General features: G+C 43.5%; 1 protein-coding gene across 1 annotated transcript in view; it reads left to right on the top strand.

Annotated features, from left to right (window-relative positions):
• The window catches only part of LOC311239349 (uncharacterized protein), a gene marked incomplete at both ends in the record, with an annotated part of 88,177 nt that overhangs the window by 57,476 nt on the left and 5,187 nt on the right, over positions 1-25,514 (top strand). Inside the window, 4 exons of the mRNA XM_084327655.1 lie at positions 16,196-16,341; positions 16,829-16,936; positions 17,138-17,276; positions 25,391-25,498. Coding sequence (XP_084183781.1) covers positions 16,196-16,341; positions 16,829-16,936; positions 17,138-17,276; positions 25,391-25,498 — 501 coding nt within the window. The remainder of the gene's footprint in view (positions 1-16,195; positions 16,342-16,828; positions 16,937-17,137; positions 17,277-25,390; positions 25,499-25,514) is intronic.

Genomic DNA, 25,514 nt, shown 5'->3' with positions numbered 1-25,514 from the left:
AAAGGCTGCTTGACTAAAAGCAGACCTCCTGTTTGGGACTACACAGTCCCCTCTGACTACAGACCTGGTATATCTGTCAGCAGATGCTTTCTGTTTTATGAAAGTACAGAGGGAGGGAGGAGCCAAGCCATGTAGGATTTTATAAGTAAGGCAGGCATCTTTGAATTTGACGAGATTGTCCCAGCTCAGTAGGTTCTGGTTTGCTATGCTATGACAATGGTGGTGGCTGTTTGTTTTCCTGTCCAGAACTTTCACAGCCTGATGGTAAACTACCTGTACAGATCGTAGTGTTGTACAGAAGGCTTGTGTCCAGCTAGTCAGACAGTATGTTAAATGTGACATAATAATGGCATTAAAATACAGTGCTGCTGCTTTTGTTGACAGAGAGTTTTTGATGTGACGGAAGTTTGATAAGTGAATTAAAAGGAAGAAGACACTTGAGCAGTGAAAACTAAGAAACAAGATGTGATATTTTTGCAGGAATCCCATCTATCCCCTCAGGAATCAGCTACGATATGTAGGGATCGTGTAGGAGATGTATTCTTTAGTGCTGGGTCATCCAAAAGTCGAGGAGTAGTGACATTAATTAATAAACATGTGATGTACAATTTAAACTTAGGAAAGAGGTAAAGGATGAGGAGGGCAGATTTGTTATAGTGATGGCAGATATTGAGGCACAGACCTTGATACTGGGCAATGTGTACGGACCTAATATTGATCACCCACATTTTTTTGTAGATTTAGAAAACAAACTTCATAATATTGGACAATATCCTATAATTATCGGAGGATATTTTTATATTGTTTTGATGCAACCTTGGATCGTAATAACCCATCAGCTAGCAGATTGCCCAATTCTGTATTAACACATTCTGCGCCAATGACGAAAAAAGTCGGGTTATCTCGCCGGTGGTTGAGCGCCAATCACGAGAAAAGTCTGGTTTTAATCGTTATTTCTTTTATTTGCTATATCCATACATTTTTCATCCATCCAGCCTAATGTTATCATTGGGAATGGGTCTGAGCTCGCAAAAGGGCAATACCGCCGCCTAACGCCTTGCGGCCGGTATTGCACATCATTGGAATCCCTCTGGCTGGGGCTGTGCATCGATCTAAAAAGTCCAGTCCGGGTTTTCCTTCTCGGGCATGACTAATGTTATAACACACGGATTGGGAACACTGGGAGCACCGTGGATTCATGTGTTTTGGTTGAGAAATGGAAAAGACGACGCGATCAATATTTGGAATGGCGATCAGGAATTGGATTATTCTTTTTGCAGTACATCAGATGTGAGGTAAGGACTCTATATTACCAATCTTGGGTTGATCCGATGTTTCTTTCATAATGATCACAACGTGTCTGTGTGTGTGTGCCGTTGGCGCCGACCAAAGCACGGAGGGGCGACTTTTCCTCCCCCGCTTCCGTGCGTGCATGATGAAATATAATACCGATAATCTAGCGTTTATTTCAGAACGATTCATAAATCAAGCGACAAATGGCACGATTTCTAAGGAAATGCATTGAAGTGCCGTTTGCTGGAGTTTATTGGGATTCGACAGGATCACTCTAAAACTATACTCATATTCACCACGGTATAAAACGGAAATGTATGAAAAAATTATCTGTTTTTTGCATGTTGACCGGAAGAAACTCACTGACAATCGACGTGTTTATTAGATCCATAGCTATAATATTTAATATAGTTTTAGCACTCGCAAAAGCAAGACGTAAACAGCGACCTCTACACAGTACATTTCGCAGAGTAGATTTTACTCAAACTGAGTGCATTTTACTCAAACTGAGTAAAATTTTACTCAGTTTGAGTAAAATTTACTCTGCGAAATGTACTGTGCTCATTGAGTTAACTGTGATAGGGATGCATGCTTCTTTATGCCATACAGATGTGTGGAGGTTGATACACCCAACAGACAGACATTATACTTTCTATTCGGGAGCCCATGGGGTATATTCAAGAACATACTTTTGTCTGTTTCCCACCACATGATCCTGTTCTATTGGTAATATTCTGATAACAGATCATGGTATGGTCACACTAGATGTGCCGTGTCATGATACAGTTAGATCACAGCTGTGGAGGTTCAACTCATCATTATTACAAGATGAGGGGTTCAAAGAGGAGCTCAGGGCACAGATCAGACTATATCTAGAGGGTTCACAGCGCCCTCTGCCAGTGTGGCGTAGGAGGCCATGAAGGCATTTCTAAGAGGCTTTATCATACAATACGCCTCTTCGCCTGTTTTACTGCAACACTACTATCACAGACATCTAAGAAGGGAGATTCGCCCTTGAATGACCCTTCTAAGGTTTCTCTCCTCCACATTGCCTGTGGTGCATTTTTTCCTATTGCTATAGGTTTTAGTGAGTTTTTCCTTACCTTTGCGTGGGGTATGTCTGCATTTATTTAAAAAAAATTGGACTTTATGGTGTTTTTGTTTTGTTCTTGACTTATTGTGATGTTTCTTCTTGACTTGTTTAAAGAAGACGTGTCCGGCCCATGGGGACATTAACGTGTGTTGTCGGGCCTTACAAATACATTTTATTTTATTTTATTTGAATTAGGAAAAAACAATGAATGATGCTGAGACCATGATGAGACCAAAATTAAACAAAATGCACATGAAGAGGCTTTAGGAGAATTGACCCAACTTAAATATACAATTTAAGTATACAATTCTTTACTCTCTAAACCAGACCTGGGCATTGTACGGCCGGATTCTGACCGGCCTGTGAAAGATTACATGATAATAAAAAGATTAATAAATAAATTAATCTTTTTTATGATTTTTTTTCTTCTTTTTTTAACATTTTTTTTTTCTTCATGTCAACGTTCACACGCACAATATACGCTTACCTAGGATTTGACTTTGTGTCAAAATGTGGTTTTTTTTCACAACTGAGGTAGGTAGATTAATTTTTTTTTATTTGCAATTAATTTCAAGGCAACTAGGCAGCAACAATCTCGAACACATGAAAACCCTGAAAGAAGTCAAACCATCAGCTGATCACCGGCACAGGTACTCATCCATGTTAGGAGCACTGCATGATGCATTTTCAAGGCGTTTTCAAGATTTCAAAAAGGTTGAGGATGAAATGCAGCTGGTTTCCTCTCCCTTTACCTGCAGTGTTGATAGTGCACCCACTGATGTTCAGCTTGAACTCATTGACCTGCAGTCTGATTCACTACTGAAAGAGCACTTTAAGTCAGCATCACTGCTAGAGTTCTACTCTGCTCTCAAGGAGGAGAACTTTCCAAACATGAGGAGACATGCTCAGAAGATGTTGGTTCTCTTTGGATCCACCTACATATGTGAACAGACATTCTCAGTCATGACGTTTACCAAGTCCAGGTACAGATCCTCTCTCACTGATGAACATCTGGCAGCTGTGCTTCGCATCTCCACCTCAGACATGCAACCCGACTTTGATGAACTTGTTAAAGCTCAACAGAGACTGGATTTATCACACTGAATGAAAAGAAAAAGAACTGAAGAACACTAAAATGTGGAAATATAACAAGTGAAGTGGGACACTTGATCTTTTTTTTTTCTTTTTTTTTGCACAGTTCTGAAAACATTAAATGTTTAATATAGGCATGTAAAGTAAAAAAGGCTACAAAACTGGGACACTTTTCTTTACACAGTTCAGTGACATGTCTTGTTTATTTTGGCTATAAGATGATGTGATGTCTTTAGAAAGCTAAGAAAATCCTTGTTTCAATAGTATATGAAACTCAAAATAATAACTTTATTTGTATATCACTTTTTCATACATGCCCTTTGTTATTAATGTTTCACATTTTGTTTGATATGATATGATATTTTTGAAAGCTAACCTCACCTTTTAATTGCCAAATAATAACATACACTCTTACCAGGGGTCAAAACAATGCCATTTACTGCTTTTTATATAGAAATAAAATGTATATTATGCATAATTTAGTTTGGAATTTTGGCCCGGCCCTCCAACATATTTTCAGTTGCTCATTCGGCCCCCCGGGAAAAATAATTGCCCACCCCTGCTCTAAACAAACTTCGAGCAAGACAAACTGTTGACACTTAAATTACATATTCAAGAAATTCTATAAGGACCTTTATACAATGGCATGCAAATATCTTGATTCTGATTGGCTGAAAGAGTCAAGTTAGACCAGGGGTCGGCAACCTGCGGCCTTGAGGCCGCATGCGGCTCTTTAGCCAATCAGCTGCGGCTCCCTGGCCCAAACCCCCCCCCCCCCTTTTTTTTTTTTTTTTTTTTTTTTTGAGATCGATGTCATACTGTGACACTGAAATGAAAAAATATTTCATCAACTAAGATATTTAGTCAACAAAAGGCTTACCTGTATGCCTGATATGTGGTGCGAAATTTGTGAACAATGAAAAATGTACTTTTTATTTTATAGATTTTCCACAAATAAGGGAAGGACTCTAATAGAGCTGCATAGTTCAGGGTTTTATTTCAAAGTAGGTCTACAGATGCCAGTGTTTTTTCTCCTTTTCTGTGTTTTATTTCAAAGTAGGTCTACACATGGTATTCTTTTTTCAAAGTGGACTACTTTCTATTTTATAAATGTTCCACAAATAAGGGAAGGACTCAAATATACCTGAATAGTTCAGAGTTTTATTTCAAAGTCGGTCTACAGACACCAGTGTTTTGTCTCCTCTTCTGTGTTTTATTAAAAAAATAGGTCTACACAGCCAGTATTTTTTCTCCTCTTCATAAGAGTTTGAGGTTTAGGTCTTCCGGTTTAGCTACAATATGTAGCGCACGCATTTGGTAACAGCTCCGCTCCCGTCACCGTTAATTTCGTTCAAAAACATTATTTTAACAAATACCAATGAGATTAAACCACATCGTATGTATTGATAGGAACTCCTACTAACTATATCAAAAGACATAAAGACTCAACATGGGGGGTAAGGATGAGAAAAAGGGTAGAAAGAAACACGAAGCAGCAAATCCAACGGTGACGATTGATACACGATCCAAGAAAACAACAGGCGACGCGGCGGCAGATCCGCTGTTGACAACCCCCGATGGGAATATAACGGAGAATATACCGGGTCCATCGGCGACTGGCTCCGAGAGGGAGACAATAGAGGACAACATAACGGGAACGACAGGAAAAAGTAGCGTGAAGGACAAAGCAGAGGATATTGAGAAGATAATAGCCAACAAATCCATCTGCCCCATCACTGCACCTACAATATCAACTGGCACTGGCAGTGTAATTACACAACCCGACTTCAACTCTCTGACTAGCCTGATTAAGGATCTGATTAAGGAACAGATGGTAGCTTTCAAAGTACACGTCGCACACATCGATGCTAAATTCGAAGAAGTTATGGAAGCGGTCGCTGTACAGTCCGTGCGAATCACGACAGTGGGGAATACGGTGACAGAAATTACACGGGCAGTCAAAGAGAACGAGAAGATCGTCAACGATGGTTTGACAGAGGTAACGAAGGAGATAAAAAAGGTGGAAGAGGCATGTCGGATAAAAATACAAGAAGTTAAAGATGAAGCGATGGAGAGGCTACTCGAAACCCAACGTTACTACAGGCGTAATAACATCCGCATTGTAGGACTTGATGAATCAGTCAATTGCACAGACGACAAGTTTCCAACAGTGTTATCAGAGATTTTGGGTAACAACATTCTAACCACAGAGCTGATAGTGGACCAATGTTACAGAATCGGTACTCGGGAACAAAGAGGCAACGGTCCAAGAGTCATCATTGTTACTCTGTGCAAGACGGCAATAAAAGATGACATCATCAGAGTTGCACGCAACCAAAGGGGAAAGCTGAAACATGGTGAAAATTCAATATTTATCTACGAGGATCTTTGCAAAGAGGCCATCGCTCAGCGTTTCCCCTACAAGGAGGTGATGCAGAAATTGTTCAAGTGTGGCCTCAAACCAAGGCTAATATACCCGGCACTATTATCGATCGTGGATAGAGACGGCCGTAGGGAAGGATTACGCACGCCTAAAGACGCAGAGGAATACTTGAATCTACATGGAGCAGATCCCCCAGGGCAGAACGCAACACTGTCTAGCACCAGATAAGCCTACTCATCTCTCTCTTTCTCTGTGTATCTCAGTATTAGAATGACTTTATCCGGGCTCAACAAAAGTAGCAGATGATATGCATGCCGGCAACACCAAGGCACAATGTGTATAATATGGTTCGTAATGCATTATATTTACAGACTTCTGGTCTCCGTGGAGACAAGAATATATCATTGACACTATGAACAATCTGGAATATTCTGGGCTCATCGCTCGACTGCTCTGGGTCACTAAGAAATATCCCGAAAATACTAGTAGTCATGAACCCTGGGTAGGAAGATCATTCTGGAACATAACAGCAGTCTGTTAGTATATACTAGTGTATTCTACAACCTTCTAGAATATAATGCACCATTACAACGAAGGCCTGCAACTCTAACATTAACATCCGGTGTGTATAAGCATAAGCATCAATTGACTGAAGTTTAATCAGGCCTTAATAAGGCTTTAAAAAAAAATCAGCCACACCTAAACGTATGAGCACAACAAGGTTATTCTAATAATTTAAATAATCACTCCACTGATGTAGAGATTGGCACAATGTAACTCTAAAAGTCTCTGTTTTTCTCTTTTATCTATTTATTCAATTCTGTTCTAGTGGTTTCTCCACGTTGAGTTTTATTTTAGCTCTCACTCCTTTTTTTCTTTTTTATCTTACATTGTTCTTTCCCATTGTTCTTCATATTAAGGTGTTAGTGGTTCTCTACAATCTTTTCCTTTTTCTGATGTTTCCTACATAAGTTAGTAAGTAGAAGGTTCAAATGAATATATCAATGAAGGTATATTATTTTTTTTCATTTTTCATAATATTTCACTACAGTAAGGGAAGGCGCAAGACCAAAAGCGACATTCTATTGAATTAGAATGAAAATGTTAGATCCTATGGCAATTAGCATAGGAAGATTAGGATTACAAAGCTCAGTTTGGGCAATCCGGTGGCCTAAGGGAGGGAGTCATACGCGGAGGATGTGTTTATGGAACACAGGCCTGTACGACTCTCTGGGAGAGGGGAAAAAAGGGGATTTTTATTTGTATATATATATGTTTTTAAGCTCGGCTCTCAACGGGACCTCAATCATTGGATGTACATCTATTGTAGCTTCGCACTCCAGAAGCATTACCAAAAACTACACAAAAACATGTATAGATTATGGCTAGTTTGAATATAATGATATGGAACACTGGTGGGATAAATAAACAACACAAACGCAAAAGCGTGCTCACACTGATGAAAAAAGAACATGTGGACGTGGCTCTATTAAGCGAAACGCACATTTTAGAGGAAGACATAGATACGTTAGCGGATAACACATATCATAATATTAGTCACTCTTCTTTTGGTACGAGAACTCGAGGTGTAGCCATAGTCGTTAGACGTAAGTTAAATATTGAATTAAAGGGAGTATGGTCGGATGCAGATGGGCGTATAACTATAGCTAGGATTGTACACAATAACAGGAAAATAGCGTTGGCAGCGGTATATGCCCCAAATTTGTACGAAGAGGGTTTCTTCTCTACACTAACCAATGCAATGTTAAACCTTCCCGATTACTCATTTATAGTAGGTGCAGATTTTAATGCCATTTGGAATCCAAGGATGGACAAATCTTACCTCGCCTTTTCCAGCGAACAAAAGAATTCATCTAAAGCATTAAAGGATTGGTCGAAGATTACAGGTGTAAATGACTTATGGCGTTCACTTAATCCCACAACCCGAAAGTACTCTTGTCGTTCGGCGAGACATAACACATTATCCAGAATAGATTATGTCTTTGCATCCCCGAGACTATTTGATAAATATGAAGTGGAAATGATACCCAATGCACTATCAGATCACTGTTATTTACTCCTAAAAGGAACATTTGGTATACTATCTTCCCGAGCCCCAAGATGGCGTTTTAATTCGTTGCTGCTTAACAACAAGGAATTCATTACACAACTCAAAGAAGCTCTTATAGTATTCCTACGGGTGAATGCAAACTCGGTGCAAGACCCCAGAATAATATGGATGTCGGTAAAGGGAATGATCAAGGATTTCACTGATAGCTTTTCCTCCAAAATGCGCAAGAATCAATGCACAAAACTGTCTGAACTGGAAACGCTTTACTCAACGTTATTTAATTCTTTAAAATACAACAACTCAACTAGACTAGAAAATCAAGTTAACGTACTAAAAATAGAGATCAATGCCATATACAGACAACAATCGGAAATACAAATACGCAGCACAAGACAACAGCAGTACTCCCAAGGTTCTAAACCTAGTCACCTATTAGCCATGCGATTAAGAATTAATGCAAAATTTGCAGATATAACTACCATTAGAGCACAACAAGTACTTGAAACAGACCCCGAAATAATAAACGATACATTCAAAGAATTCTACTCCGACTATAAATCAGAAACGACCTTCGATCAAAACAAAATGGACACATATCTTAATCAAATTATTCTCCCTAAACTTTCAGAGGATGACGCTAAACAGTTAGAAACACCGATCACACTAGAGGAACTCAAGAAGGCCATATCCGAAATGCAAAGTGGTAAGGCTCCTGGAAGAGACGGTATCCCACCAGAAATGTACCTTTCTTGTTGGGACATAATTGGACCCTTATTACTAAATATGATCTTATACTCAGTCAAGGAGGGGAACTTCCATAAAAACGACAATATTGCACTCATAACAGTACTTCTCAAAAAAGACAAAGACCCCACCGAGTGAGGTAGTTACAGACCCTTAAGCCTCCTCGGAACCGATATCAAACTGTACTCTAAGGTATTAGCCATCAGATTACAAAAGCATATGACGTCTTTAGTTCATCCGGACCAAACTGGCTTCATAAGAGGTCGCCTGATCACTGATAACATAAGACGAATACTGCACGTACTAGATGCAGACAAGGATGACACCATACCCAAGGCGATGCTGTCCCTGGATGCTATGAAAGCCTTTGACAGGCTGGAATGGTCGTATCTATGGGCAGTATTAGAAAGGATGGGGTTAGGAAAAGGATTCATTGATATGATTAAAGTATTATACAAAGACCCATCGGCCATGATTACAACAGGTACAATCATCTCCAAAATCTTTCCGGTATCACTGCAACTTGTTCCTGTTTGCGGACGACTCAGCCCTGCTGGTCTCTGACAAGAACAAGTTACAGGTTGAAAAAACCCTCGGAACTAGGCAGAATCTGCATATGGCTCGCTGATAACAAACTATCATTACACATGGGCAAAACAGAGTCCATTCTCTTCGGTTCAAATAACAAACTCAGCAAGACCGACGGCTTCTCAGTTACAGTGGGTGACAATATTGTCACAAGGAAAGATGAAATTACCTACCTGGGTTCCATCCTAGAGGCTAATCTCTCCTGTGACAAAATGGCATCCAATGTAATAAAAAAAGTCAACCAACGAACTCGATTCTTGTACCGGATCTCCTCTCTGGTAAACAAGAATACCCTGAAGACTCTGGCAGGAGCACTCATTCAGGGGTACTACGACTATGCTTGCACCTCATGGTACCAAAGCACCTCAAAGGCGCTAAAAACAAAATTACAAACATCTCAAAACAAACTGGTCAGACTACTGCTTGACCTTACTCCTAGAACCCACCTCACCCCTGCCCACTTTGACAACCTAGGATGGCTTAGAGTAGATGACAGAGTACAGCAACTTGCAATGGGCCTGGTCTACAAGATACACTACACGACCAAGGTACCCATGTACATGGCAAAATACTTCCCAAAGGTCAGTGAATACCACGATCACAACACCAGAGGGAGCTCCACAAATCATGTTAAACCCAGATTCGGCTCAAATAAGGGACTAAACACGTTTCGCAATTATGCCACATCAATGTGGAACGCCCTACCCAAAGCTGTAAAGGAATGTGGATCACTACCCACTTTCAAAACCTCTCTCAAGAGACACCTACGGGAGACTGCAATTCAACACTGGCCCCTGTAAATATCCTAACCCAACCCCCTCCAATGTACAGTCATTTACCTAGTATGGTTTTGTCAATAGTCCAATGTACAATTTTGTTTGTTTGTACAGAGTCTCCCCCCCTCAATGTACAGTTTTGCTTGTTTATACAGTGTGCCCCCCCCCCCCCCCCAACCACCTCCAATGTAAATTACCCAGTATGGTTGTCAATATCCCAGTGTACCCAACCCCCCCCACCCAACCTCCTCCAATGTACAGTTTCTACGTCAAATGTATATACTCCCTTTTCTTGACTCCTTCTGTATCACAAACAGTACTGTATTTGCAAATCTGGTATGTCATAAATGTATAGATGTAGCAGTACTGACTATCTGTATGTCATGTATGTCATATATGTCCTGATGAATTGAAAATGGGGGACCCTGGTGTAAACAAGACGAAAGTCTTTCTCTGGTCTGCATCCCCTTAACAATTGTGTGTATTGAGCTGTACTGTATTGTACCCATTCTGCAATCTGTTAATAAAGTTTTCAATCAATCAATCAATCAATCAATCACGCTCAGCCAGACAGGGTTGCCCTCTTAGTCCCGGACTATTCGATCTATCATTAGAGCCTTTAGCACAATATATAAGACAATCCCAATCCATAGAACCAATCGTAATCAAGGGCACACAACATAAAATTAGTTTATATGCGGACAACGTAATATTGTTCATGCAAAGCCCCAACACCACATTGCCTCATCTACTCAAGTTGATTGAGAACTTTGGTGATTTATCAGGATTTAAGATAAATTGGCCGAAGTCGGCTTTCCTTCCACTTAACACCCCTGCAAAAAAAGATATAACCCTCCCAGGTGAGATACCTATGGTAAAACATTTTAGATGCTTGGGAGTGGAAATATTCCCCACCATAAGACAAACGGTGAAGCACAATTACACAAAAATACAAAACAAAATCAAAGACGACCTTGATAGGTGGGCAAAACTTAAAAACTCAGTACAGGCAAGGATATCAATAGTTAAGATGGATGTACTACCTAGAATCAACTTCTTCAGTTCAATGCTACCGTTACCCCCTCCAGAGGGTTACTGGAAAAGATTACACTCCTCCACATACAAATTTATTTGGAATAACAAACCACCACGTATAAAAAGATCCACCGCACAGAGAAATAAAGCAGACGGTGGCATGGCATTTCCAGATTTTTTCCACTATTTTAAGGCGTACACATTAAGACCATTGACAACATGGTTTGATCCCCAAGCATTAGTATCCTGGAGAAAATTGGAAAAAAACATAGTAGCCCCACATAGACTGAAGGACATAGCATACACTAAACTACCAATCAAGCACTGTGAACGGAAATTTGGCCCCATAATTACCCATGCGATCCGGATATGGCGTGAAACAAAAAAAAATATCCTAACCCACAAAAATGGCACAATCACACTCCCTTATTCAATAACAATGCACTCTTAATTGAAAAACGACCTATAAGATTCCCTATATGGGAAGAGCAAGGCATACACTCATTAGGGGATGTTTTTAACAACCAGGGTTTTTGTAGTTATGGAGAAATATGCACAAAATTTTATCTCACCAAGTCCACATGGCTTTTTTACATACAGTTACGGCTATGTTTGAAGTCTCACGGTGTTCCATTAGACATACCAATTGAACACCACAGATACCACAAATTCTTCTATGAAAGAGAGACATCGAGAGGTTTTGTTTCAGGTTTTTATCATCAATTACTAACGTTCTCATATGAAACCCTCCAACTAGACTCTGTCTGGAGGAGGGATATACCAGACCTGGAAAGTGACTTTGATTGGCAAGGAGCATGGGCAAATGTCCGACTTACATCAAGGAACCCGGACCATCAACAAATCAATCTTAACTATATTCACAGGACATACTTGACTCCTATAAGACTGAACAGAATGGGTCTTAAACAAGACTCCAAATGCTCCCAATGTACAAATGGAGACGAAGGGACATTTATGCACATGTATTGGGACTGCCCACCAGTTAAGGCATTTTGTAAAGATGTGACCCAACAATTATCAAAACTCGTATCTTGGAATATACCTGTACACCCCTCTGTATTACTATTGAATGATGTTTTTGAGTTTGCAGTAAATCCACAGCTAAAGAGATTGGTTTTATCGGGTATCACAGTAGCTAAAAAGCTGATCGCATCACACTGGTTTCAACCGGAAAAAATGTGCCAGAAAGTTTGGTTTCTTACATATCTCGATGTGATTGATCAAGAAATATCTACAGCAAGAATTCTGGGTCTCAATGAATCCAAAATGTCAATGTGGTTAGAAGTGGTGGAGAGAATAAAAGCTAGCTTATAATGGTAGTGTCTGGTTAGGAGCGAGGGATAATGGAGGTACTATCCAAAGAGGGGTCCGGGAGGGGGGGGTTCGAGCTGGAGCATATGTGTGTAGGGTTTTAGATAACAGGTATTAGGGGTATATCCTGTATAAGGCATTGGTATAATTGGTAATTTCGTTGGATATACACTGTATACTGTAAAGTATTATTATATACTTGTTTTGCTTTCTGTTTCTGTGCTTGCATGTCATTTTAGCCATCTTAATTGTTAGTTTCATTATGCATTGTGTGTTGAGTACTGACTTTTAATAATTTTGTTTTGCAATAATAAAAAAAAAAAAAAAAAAGAGTTTGAGGTTTTCCTTTGGTAAAAACAGGTAAAAACAGCAATTAAAAAGTCAAATTTTTTCTTTTTGTTGCTTTATAATCCCATTAATGCAACAAACTGTGTGCTATAAGTATAAAGTATAATAAATCGCAAATTACTTTGGGTATGCAATTGTCAGGCGTTTTATGCTAAATGTGGGGTATGCTTGGGGATATATAAAATGTTATACACTGTGTTATCTTCATTTTAAGGGTAAATAGGTTGTGCGGCTCCCTGAGCATTTTATTCTGTGGGACGGGGGAAAAGTGGCTCTTTTGATAGTAAAGGTTGCTGACCCCTGAGTTAGACGTTGTTATATTGTATAACACACTCCACGTGACCCCAGATCCCTCCCACAACCGAATTACTTTATTTTTTTTATTTTTTTAATGAGTCTGAATGAGTCCGCCATAGATAGACAAATGGAAGTATGAATATCTTTTGAACGAATCCTCCAAAAAAGATACAGTCAACTGGAATATGTTAGTTCATTACACATATGTTGGATTATGTAATTGGTTTGTCATGACCCATTGTGAAACAAAAGAAAAATCGCGGACTTTAAAAAATAATAATAATAATGGCTGCCGATTTTATTGGATCTACTTTCTCTGTGGATGGTTTTGTGAATAAATCTCCATTATGCTTCAATTACTGTGTGTTTATTGTATAGCAATAAGGTTCTGTGAATTGGGCCATTGTATAAAAGCATTAAATCACTTGAAGTTGTGTGTTATACTCATTAGATCACGCCTAGGGGAGTATAATGTGTATAACACACTCCTGCACGTGATTTAATGTGTTACTACACATCTGAATGCTCTGCCATCGATGGAGAGATAATATCCTTTCTTGACAAGCTAGACCTCCCTAAGTTGAGTGCTGAACAACAGGGCAAGCTAGAATCTCTTATTAGTTCACAATAAATTATTGACACAATCAAGGCCTTGCCAGCAGGTAAATCACCTGGCCAAGATGGATTTATTGCTGAGTTCTTCCAATGTTATTCAGAAGATACCTTACCATTATTGGAGAAAATGCTGACAAAGGCATTCAAAGATGGTAAATGATCTCCATCTTTAAACCAAGCAATTATTACACTTATTAAAAAAAGTCCCAAGACAAAGAAATTATTGTAAAAGTGATTGCCCAATTAGTCTAATTTCAGTCGATTGTTGACTACTCTCTAAAATACTAGTTAATAGACTAGACTAAATGCTAGGATCACATTATACATCCAGACCAGGCAGAGTTTATTCGACAAAGAAATCCCTCTGACAATGTAAGACGTAAGAGATAGTATGTGTTATGGTTTGTAACCGACCTCAAACGCAACGGCACAGACAGGAAGTTCAGAGTTAGCCAAATGCTAGGGCGTATTTATTTACAGAGTCAAAAGAAGGATAAAGTACAATAATCAAACAAACGGGGAGACTGCCTTCGGCAGAGTCATCTGCCGCTCTGCAGAATCCTCCTGGTGATAGTGGTGGGGAATTGGCATGTGACGTTGTAGCGGCTCTGCAGATACTCCCAGCAGATAGTGGTGGGGAATTGGCATGTGACGTTGAAGCGGCTCTGCAGATACTCCCAGCTTTCACTCAAGGTGGAAAACGGAGAGAGAGAGAGAGAAATCAGAAACAGTCCAACGAAACACAGAGGCAGTGTGGTTCCCTCCTCCCTAGCTGGGTCCAGAACCAATTGACAGTGACAGTCCTCAGTGTTCCCCACAACACACAATTTAGCCGAGTTAGTGCAACAAAACGAAGTCTTCAGTGTCTCTTCTAAGACACACAATCAGAATAATCCAGAGGGGTTTGGTTCCACTCACCCAAGCGCAACGCGTAAAGCGGGCAAAACGAGGCGCAGCTCCAAACGGGGAACAAGGTTCTCCACAGCGGTTCTCCACAGAAAGGTCCTGGAGAGAAAGTAGACCAGGAACAGCAACGGGGAAAAGCAGGCAAATGCAGTTGTATTCCAGAACGACCCGACAACGATAGAAGGACGGTCCTGGTATATAAAGCCCTCTGGGGCGCTAATCACAAACTATGACAGCTGCATGATGAAAGTGGCAATCGTTCAAAAAGCGTGTGGCGGGGAATGCACCAATCAGCACCATACCTCAGGAGAGCGTGTGGCGGGGAACCAACCAAACCTCACAGTATGTGGTCTGTCCGAAACTTATAATCTAAATTTATTATTTGCTTCAGTGTCTCCCAGTTGCCTCCTAAATATTTTTAAAGATATGACAATATTTGTAAGAACATTTTGTGGAATGGCAAACGTCCAAGGATAAGGTTAGAGAAGCTACAAATCCCAGTGTATAAGAGTGACATGGGTCTCCCTATTGATACTGTATCATTATAGAAGCTCCACATCCCAGTTGATAAGGGTCTCCCTATTGATACTGATCATTATTAGGGTTGGGCATCGTTTGGATTTGAACGATTCCGGTTCCGATTCTCCATTTAGATTCTGTTCTAAACGATTCTCAGTTCTGATTCTTTGAGGTGCAGGTCAAAACAGGTCACATGTTTAAAAAAGATTAAATGGACTACATAATTTATTTCAGATTGATACAGATTACCAATGTCAATTCTGCCCGCGGCTATATGTTCTTAATGATCCACATATAACATTGCATTGTGTGACCAAAGACCTGATTCAGACCAGTGTGATGGAAGCAGATAATAATGAGGAACTGGAGGAACCCCGGTGAGCCCTCTTTTCAGGAATGGTTCACAGAACTGGCAAAAGTAGCCTCATATGAACAAATGTCACGGACAGGACGGTTCGGTGTGGGGAGAATACATACTGTAGATCATGTGAAAAGATCATGAACTTGCTCCTGGATAACACAGCCCTGTTATAGAAAATGTGTTATATGTCAAATAAGAAGTCGACCAATATGGGTATATGTAGAGAGCAGGGAGGCTGACGGCCGATATATATGATTGTGGTGCAAACCCATATATACATTTATGTACTTTTATTATTAATCAATTTATTTACACATTTATGTATTGTTTTATTTTTATTTTCCATTTACTTTTCTTTCTGTATTGCTGTCTTGTATTGCCTTATCTTCTTGTTTGTTGTCTGTTGGTTATCTGTGTTTCACTGGTGATAATTGATGCCATGTCCAGGTTGTGAAAAAAAAATATATCTAATAAAATACTAATTGTAAAAAAAAAGTGTGTTTTGAATTATCATTATCATACAGATGATGGAAGCCTACACTTTGTTTTAATGAAAATGACAGACACCCAAAACAGCCAATCTATATTCTGACAAAAAGCACTCATCTACAAGTGAGCCACTGCAACTGCCCAGGGATACAGATACGATTAGATAAGATAAGCTAAGATATTAGTTTATTGATCCCCTTGGGGAAATTCAGGATATTAATGTTATCTTATGCGCACTCTTTGTCACTTATAGGTGTAGATGGAGTTGGCCCTCCTGGTCTACCTGGTTTTCCTGGGGTCAAAGGTCAAAGAGGCCTCACAGGAGCCCCAGGGACCACATACCCTGGACCTAAAGGCTACAGAGGCCTGGCTGGCTACTCAGGTACTGTAGATGGAGATGTATTATCAATAAAATCCAAAATAGTGAGTGATACATCTTCTGTCTGTATTATTATGGATTCCTCCCGATCGCTGCCGCCACTGTGTCCACTGCCACCACAGATCCTGGCTCCAATAGCTTTCATTTTAATCTTTACAAATGTGTGGTGCACATTCATGACACCACTAGAGGAAGAACCCTATTGATTTTGATGACCCCATCTAGCTCCACCATCAGGCCAAATGTACATGTTGTACAGCCACAAAAATTATGTTATGTTATAAGTAATATATTCACGTATTGTTTCAACAATGTAGAATGTGTACGTATTACAAATAAGTACATATATTACATATTTAAACACTGTAAACTTTTCAGAAAATGTACAAGTTAGCCTACCTACAGTATGTTCTTTTGAACTAGCAAAGACTTTTAAATGTTTGAACTTGAAGAGTGCCTTGGAAATTTGTATTTGACTGTATTCAAATGTTCTATATCCTCCCCCAGGCCCTCCAGGCCACCGTGGAGAGCCTGGGGCTCCAGGTGGAGAATGCAGCAAAACAGAGAAGGGACCATTGGGAGATCCAGGATATGAAGGACATCCAGGAGCCCCAGGTGTGTGTGTGTGTGTGTGTGTGTGTGTGTGTGTGTGTGTGTGTGTGTGTGTGTGTGTGTGTGTGTGTGTGTGTGTGTGTGTGTGTGTGTGTGTGTGTGTGTGTGTGTGTGTGTGTGTGTGTGTGTGTGTGTGTGTGTGTGTGTGTGTGTGTGTGCGTGTGTGCATACATGTCTATCTGTATTTTTGTGATGTGTTGTAAGGTCCTCCTGGTGAACCAGGCCTTCAAGGAAGTAGTATTCACTTCAAGGGCGACCCAGGAGCACCTGGCTACGATGGATTACCAGGCCGACCGGGTGATAAGGGACCGCCAGGACCCCCTGGTTCTCCAGACTACCATGGGCCCCTAGGACCTAAAGGTAAACCTCAGCATCAAGACATGCTCATGTTGCTGCTTTGGTTCTATATTCTCAGATTGAGCCACTTAAATCAAGGTGGTCTGATGGGAGGTTCCTGCTCTGCAAATGCACTTACAAAAACCTAAAGTCCTAAAGTGCACCGGGATTTCAGATCACATTTATTTTTGGGATAATTTTTATATCTTTGGCCTTACCACAGGCACATTTAAAAACAGAATAACATTGTCACATTATACAGTACATCAATAGGACTACAGTAGGATGCAGTAATGCAGTGACGATACGATAATATCACAATACTAGAGCTAAGATATTGTAATATCACTATATTGTGATATATGATTTATTACCTTTTTTTAACGTAAGGTTATGTATATAACCAAGTTCTATGAATACTGGTGACGCTCAGCGTCATTCTGCACTAATCTCACTTCGTGCACAGCACTGAATAAAAATCCACAATGTACCTTTACATACCGACATCCGTCTGGCCACACCCCTATCCGCTTACCTTCATAAGCAGGTGTGTGGTCACCTACTCGCCTCCTTCCCAAACTTTCACCACAAGGCGAGGTCAAGGGCCGCAGGGGCGTCCTGACGCTGAGCGTCACCAGTATTCATAGAACTTGGTTATATACATAACTAGGGATGTCCCGATCGCCTTTTTTTGCTTCCGATCCGATCCCGATCATGTGATTTTAAATATCTATCGATCCGATCGTTTCCGATCCGATCTTTCACATTAGTAATCAATTTTGACGCATTTTTGTCAGAAACTGGCAGAGCGAGACAAGCCCATCTGTTGCCTATAATAGTCCGGGGCGCGAGAGCGGAGGCTTTTGTTATTACATTCACCCTGAGAAATGTGCTTCTGCTTCATATGAGAAATATTAAAAGTTTCAATATATGTTTGCACATTAGTTCGACTTACGTAATGGTCCATTCTGGTCTGAAACGCCGACGATAATCCTCAGTCACGTTATCCTCCAGTTGAAAAGTTAGTCTGAAAACTTCGCCTCCAGTCTGCTGCTTCATGAGTTTTTCCTCCACGCGGACTCTCCTCCTTGCAAACATTGCAACTGGCTTGACTTTCTATTTTAAAATGCTTAGTTCCAAACCTCTGACATTAAGTCTTTTTTTTGGGCCATTTTTTTATTGATTAAAATGCATAATATGGTTTTTACCTATACATTCGGATCAGCAGTTCAGCACCTGCACTGTTGGTGGGTGAGCCTAGTAAAGGATGTCGCATTGCGTTCATCTTCAATGCAATGCAATAGTCTACCAAAGCCCCCCCTCTCTCTCTATATATCTCACACACACACACACACACACACACACACACACACACACACACACACACACACACACACACACACACACACACACACACACACACACACACACACACACACACACACACACACACACACACACTTAACAAACATAGTATCAATGAGAGCATCAATAATACACCTGAGTGATGTCTAGTAACATTTTTTTTATTTTTATTTTTTTTTTTTGGGCCCCCTTCCAGTGCTGGGCCCTTGGAATCATCCTAAGCTACCCCCCCCCCCCAGCTACGCCCCTGGTTGTTGTTGTGATGTGGTCGCGTGTAGCGTGTAGCGTCTAAATTAAAGGGAATGTTTGTTGCAACGGTGAAAATTAAAGGGGAATGTGTTTGTTGTGGATAATTATTCTGCTCTGTGTGACAATAAATACATTAATGATGATATATTATATGTAATTTAAAACCAAAACTAAGGCCTCCGTATGAGTTTAAGACGTGGACATGGTCATGTTTGTTGAATAAAATTTTTCTTTTTTTGACTGCCGATTTTTATTATTATTTTTTCCCGATCCCCGATACTCTGAAAAGCACGTGATCGACGCCGATTCCGATCACGTGATCGGATCGGGACATCCCTATACATAACCTTACGTTCTATATCATACTGGCTCCGCTCAGCGTAATTCTGCACAACAGGAGCTGAGCGGGAGCCAGAAGCTCGACAAATGTACCCCACTGAGGACCCCCACAACCATCAGACCGGAGAGAACCAAGCCCCCCGACCCTCCCTAATGGAGGATACCCTCCCTATTGGAGGACGGGAGGGAGACGGATCCGACCGTGTGAAGAGAAACTCGAGCAACTCAATGCACAGGGTGAGCAAACCGTGGCTTGACCCCACGACTACGCACACGCACAACCCGCATGCCACCAGGGAACGAACGGAAGGAACAACCCTCGTTACTGCCCCCAAAATCACGGGGTCAAGAGCAAACTCAACCCCGTGGCAAGGCCGTAGCAGCGGAGCGCAAAGGAAGACCCAGACCCACTGAAGGGACTGGATCCTCTGGAAAAAGGGGGCCCAGAGAGGTCAATGGCGCCAAGCATCAAGACTTCACCAGGCGGTCACTTAGTGACACCGCCCCCCACATCGCCAGCGTATTCGGACAGGGCCCCTCCAAGAGCGGGCCCTTCCCCCCACTAGCACGCCGCCTGGCACACTGACCCTGCAACACAGGCAGTCAGCATGGCCGTAACTTGAAGCACTCAAAAGGCTAACCATAGCGGAAGCAGGCAGCGCACCGGGGAGACGACCCCAGAGGGGTCGATCCCTTAAACCAGGCAGCAGGCTTTAGACCCGAGCCTGGAGCACTGCGGACGAGACAGGCGCCAAAGGGGTCAACTGAAAACAGCACCCCAGCGGAAGGGGCGTATGCTGGCATTGTTGCGCACCATGACAAAGCCTCCACCAAAAACCCCCACCCAGAGGGGTCGAGGCAGAGAAGGCTGACACGATTGGCAGACGTCATGAACGTGCAGGGGCACACTCAACCGGGTAACCCGGGAGTTGACTCTGCTCCAACACACCAGGGAATCAACCACCCTCTTGGTACCACAGGCGGTGGTTGTTCCTATAACCCCTCAAGAAAAAACTCCAAAACACACCTGCGGGTATACACCAGCTACACCGCAGTACAAGTGTTTCAGTTTTCAAAAAAGGGTTATTCCAGGCCTACGGGTCGACGAAACACAACTTCGGACCGGGCCCGGCGGCTCGGGAAGCACACAGGGCTACCAGAGGAGGTCCAGAAGACCACCCCAACAGCCCCCTCTTCGCCATGCGTGAGAGAGGAGCGAAAAGAATGGAGAACCAGCCCCTTTATGATAGCGCAGGGTACAACCTGTACCCAACAAAGGGTCTCCATAACGCCCAACCCTGTGACACCCGGGCCGACCCGGCATTTTTCCCCCCGAAGTCCCTCAGGGTACCAGAACAGCAGATCTGCGTCCCCGGCGGACAACGGGTTAACTGACCTGGACCAGCGCGACCAGAACCAGTCCCGTGCCCTAACCACGCCGACATCCCCACTCCAGGAGAGGGGGTAGGTATGCGTGTCGATCTAAAACATGAAAAGACACCAGACATTGGTCCTTCATGTCGCCTGGGAGAACGACAAGGAGTTGTCGTGCTTCATATTCTTCACTCTTTTTATTATTAAAAAGAAAGAAACACCGACTGACATGAATCCCACGTGACGCGGCCGAGGGTAAAAATTGTTTACATTCTTACATCCCGCCACCCTCACCACAGAGAGGAGACGGGAATCCTCAGAGAGACTTCCCACGTGAGCCATAGATTGAAAAGTCACGGTAACATTGAGTCATGTGACCAACAGACTCAAGTCACACGTATATCGCGCGTAGTAGAACAGTAAGTTCCTACGCTCTGCCCCGACAACTTGACAATGACAGACCCTACATACGGGTCTGAGAAAACTCACGGAAGCCGTCGTCCAATAGAAACGTGCCTAGTGATGTTTTCTATGACGGGGGGAAACCCATGACTCAACCGCCCGTGATAGGTGCGGAGTCAGGGAAACCCTCCCCCCCCCCCCCCCCCCCCGTGCCAAGCTGCCTAACAGCTTGGCCCTGACCGAATGAAAAGAGAGTCCAAGAAACCCCCTGACCAATCAGAAGAGGGAAGGAGGGGTTTATCCGGTACCCCCTCGCAAGCCCAACCCTTGCATACGACAACAACAAAATAGCCATATGATACCTTAAGTAGCCAGTATGCTAATGAACAGCGCAAAGCTAATTCAATGCACGCTAGCCACAGACACGTCTGTGAACAGGGTTTATAACAAGGCCAAGTTATGTATGTGTGAACCCGACACCCGTGTTTTATGTTGCAAGACACAGAAATCTGATAGAGAGAGAGAGCGGCCTGAACCGCGGTACTTTTTCATACACGAGCATTACTGCAGACCAACACAATAGTGTTGCGGCTCAATATCATTGTTTAAGCAACAGAGCACACAACTAACCTCTACCTTTATGTGAAGATTCAGGTCGAGGCAGAAAACCTTTTTCAACCGAGTGTAAGCTGCAGGCCTTGCTTAAAGCCCAACTTGCAGGTTAAACCCTACTCTGCAATGGTATCTAATTAAATTATTTTTTTTTCCATTTGACGCCGGAAATTTCACTCAGAAATGGTTAAAAAGGTCCACGCACGAATAACATGCACGAGCAAATCTAAAAGCTTATCAGACGCTAGCACGGCCGTGACATCACTTCAGGAAACGTATGCCTTATGCCCGTCCGGGTCATAGTACTACTGGATATATGGTGCTGGCTAACGTTAGCATTATGTCTACTGTCGTGAACCATTTTAGATCGGGGCATGTAGAGGAGTTTGGGGAACGAGTAAAATCATGTGCAGGTCCTCTTCTCAGACCTGTGTGGCATCATGCAAGCTACACGTTGCTGCATGTTGATCAATGGTGGCCCACTCGGTGCATCACAGTGGGCTACTATTGTGCTAACAACGTGCCGCGGCGTCCGGCTTGTCGGCCGGCATGAGTGCCCGATTTGGCGTAGTTCTCTCCTCTTTGTGTGCCCCCGTCCTCGCGGGTGTCCTGCCGGGGAGCTTGTGGACGCGACAACAGCGGCGGCCGTAGTGTTAGTTAGCTCATAGCTATCGTGTACCACTAGCGTTACGGGCTCGAGCACCCTACGGCTGCCGCCGTTGTCACGTCCATGGGCTCCCCGGCAGGGTACCCGTGGGGACAGGGGTGTACAGAGAGGAGAGAACCATTTTGGGTCGGGCGTTCATGCCGGCCAGCGAGCCGGACGTCGGGATATGTTGTTAGCACAATAGCTACCAAGCTAAGCTATGTTAGCTTCTAACGGTGTATACACAATATGTACAACGACACAATGATTTACATTATTACAAATATGGTAACGTGGTTGTGGCTTTTACAAATAGTGGTTAGCTTTAGAGATGGATGGCTATGATCACGGAGCAATAGTGTTGTTAGGTGAAACAGATACATTTTCATTCGGCTAGTAGTAGCAAGGCTCTCTGCCTGCTGTAACAAGTAACAAGAAGGCTCCTTGCTTCCAGTTCCTGCCACTAGCTGTGTGTGACTCTCAGAGCCCCCTGGTGCCCTGCACCTGTTGTGACGACATAATTTCGATTACACGCGCACGTTATGAACCATTGATTAAAATATCCACGTGCGTGGTGATTGTGTTGGGCAGACAAAATGTTTGATAAAAACACTAAAACTGGGTCAATTTCAATAATTTTTTTTCCTTCTTCATGAAAGTCACTGTTGGCCTAGTCCACATTGTTTATTGAACAAAAATACAACATGCAAGTTGGCCTTTAAGCTCTAACATGAATGTAGCGACCAACAAGACTTAAAGTCTAGCCCTCCTATCAAACCCACACTAGCGAAAGGTTCACACGTCGTATCCCCATCATATGTTTGGTGAATAAACACACTTTTAGGAGGGACTCTTTATTTTCTATAAACAAAAATCATATTTGGGCCGGGAAGGGAACAGGGGGGGACCACAGAGGGAAAAAGTCATACTTTCAGCGACGCCTGCCACGAGCCGCTCGGGACTTGCCACCCCGGGGAGCCCCGGAGGGACGGTAAACGATCGGAGGCTGGTCATGACGATCCCTACCGTCACCTCCGGGCGTAGATGGGCCGGCTGCAGTGGCGGAGGCGCCCTCTCTCCTCCTGGCCTTCTTTGCCGAAGGACCAGCAGTGGCGGTGGTAGCAGCGGCGGCTACGGCGGCGGAACCCCGACGACGAGCCTGCCGTCTGACTCCACCAGCGACATCGGGCGGGGGGAAATGAGGCTGGAGCACGGAACGCTCCTCCTGCATCTCCCTGCAGGTTGAGGTCATCAATTGCAGTGCCGACCCGAAAAGTCCAGCATCGGAGAGGGGTGCCGTCAGAAGTGGAGTCCTCTTCTCCGGCACACGCGCCTGCTCCAGCCAAAGGTGGCACTGGACTAGAGTGGCCAGGGCGCATACTTTCCCAGCGGCTATGGCCTGCGGCTGGATCAGATGCAGGATGGCTCCTGCCGACTGGGCGAGCTGATCATGTTGCAAATCAGTCAGCTCCATACCGCCCGTCAGTATCCCGGACATGAATCTCGCCAGCTGCGCGATGTTAGAAGTGGCAGCCAGAGATTGCGTCGCGGAGATAAATGACTGGTCACTCCAGAAAGCCAACCGCCTCGCCGATTTCCCTTGGGGAACCGGCTTCCGTAACGGCTCCCACACCACCTCAGGACAAAGGAGCACCGCCATCGGCATATCAAGCCGAGGCACGCCCTCCTGCATGCCTTCTACCAAACCCACCACCCTTGTGACTTGCACGTAGGCGGGGGTGAGGCCCATGATGTGGGAGACCACCTGTCCCTGACGGACGTAGGCCTCCATTGAGGGGAAAAATGGACAGACAACGTCCATCCCCTCTCACAGGACGGCGTTGCCATAGATGACCTATGAGATCGTCAGGAATAGGAACAGGCAGTGGCTGCGGCAGCGGCACGCCGTTTGCGACTGCCGCCGCCGCCATGAGCTCGGGGAACAAAGCACGCAGTTCCCCCTGCATACTTTCCCCCACCGAGCTTGCGTCCCTCACATGCAGCAGACTACTGGTTACAGAGCCACATTCTGATGTGGCTGATAGCAGGGCATCCCGCCGCCGAGTCGGAGGTTCTAACCCAACATCTGCGTACGAGGAACCCCAAGGAGACCTCTCACCCCCCTCCAGTGTTACCTGGACGGGCGGCAGACATGTCTCCACCGGGGCGTCGAACAAGAACCCGTCCGCTTCTACCATGTATTCCTCTGTTTCCATCGGCCATGGAGAATCAGACGCATCCTCATCCGGCTCCAGCAACTCACCAAAACCAGGCCGTTCGCGTCTACAAGCCACCATCTTGCGACGGGAGCGAGCAGACGCAAAAAGTTTGCGTCTCAAATCCTCCGCCACCAGAGGAGCCGGCCGCCCAACAGCGGACGACTCTCCGGAGGCAAAGGAACCAGAGCCGGAACCAGGCCATCGCACAGGAGACGGCGCTGGTGCACCAGCTCCTTGAAGAGGCAAACTATCTATCGGACGCCTACCGGGCGCGGCTGCCGACCACGAAAGAGGCCTCAACCCCGCTCCAAGACGCACGACAGAGGAGGCAATGGAGAACCGCTGGTGAAGGGTGACGTTGCTAGCGCGACCCTCCGAAGTAAACATTATGACTTAGCTTTTTTCTTTTAAAATTTATGAGAGAAAGAAAAAAGCAAGAAAAAATGTAAACACGTAACTCAACTTTCTTCAGCTAACAACCTCGTCAAGTGGGTATATAACAGGCACTTCCTTGTGGTGAAAGTGAAGAAGGAGGCGAGTAGGTGACCACACACCTGCTTATGAAGGTAAGCGGATAGGGGTGTGGCCAGACGGATGTCGGTATGTAAAGGTACATTGTGGATTTTTATTCAGTGCTGTGCACGAAGTGAGGTTAGTGCAGAATGACGCTGAGCGGAGCCAGTATGATATAGAACTGCAAATTATGTCCCCAATGGAAAACGTATTACAGTTAACAACTGCATACCGTAATCAGTTTTATCTAATAATATAAAGTGTTCAGCCTCTTCACCTCACTCCAATCTTAATCTTATTTTAAAGATTAAAGACTAGTCTATTTTATGGTTTTGTTAAAACTAGATTCTTCCCATGTCTGTTGCTGATGGATGCACTCTGATATCTGCCTCATCCTGACAGGTGACAGAGGTCCCGCCGGTACAATGGGTTTTCCAGGACGCAACGGTCAACCAGGGGTCCCAGGCCCCTATGGACGCAAAGGAAACAGAGGGCCACCTGGAGACAGGGGTGAGGGCCATTAGCA

This window comes from Notolepis coatsorum, assembly GCF_963971535.1.
Source record: "Notolepis coatsorum genome assembly, chromosome: 13".
Taxonomy (NCBI): domain Eukaryota; kingdom Metazoa; phylum Chordata; class Actinopteri; order Aulopiformes; family Paralepididae; genus Notolepis; species Notolepis coatsorum.
This window is presented reverse-complemented; position numbering and strand designations above follow the sequence as displayed.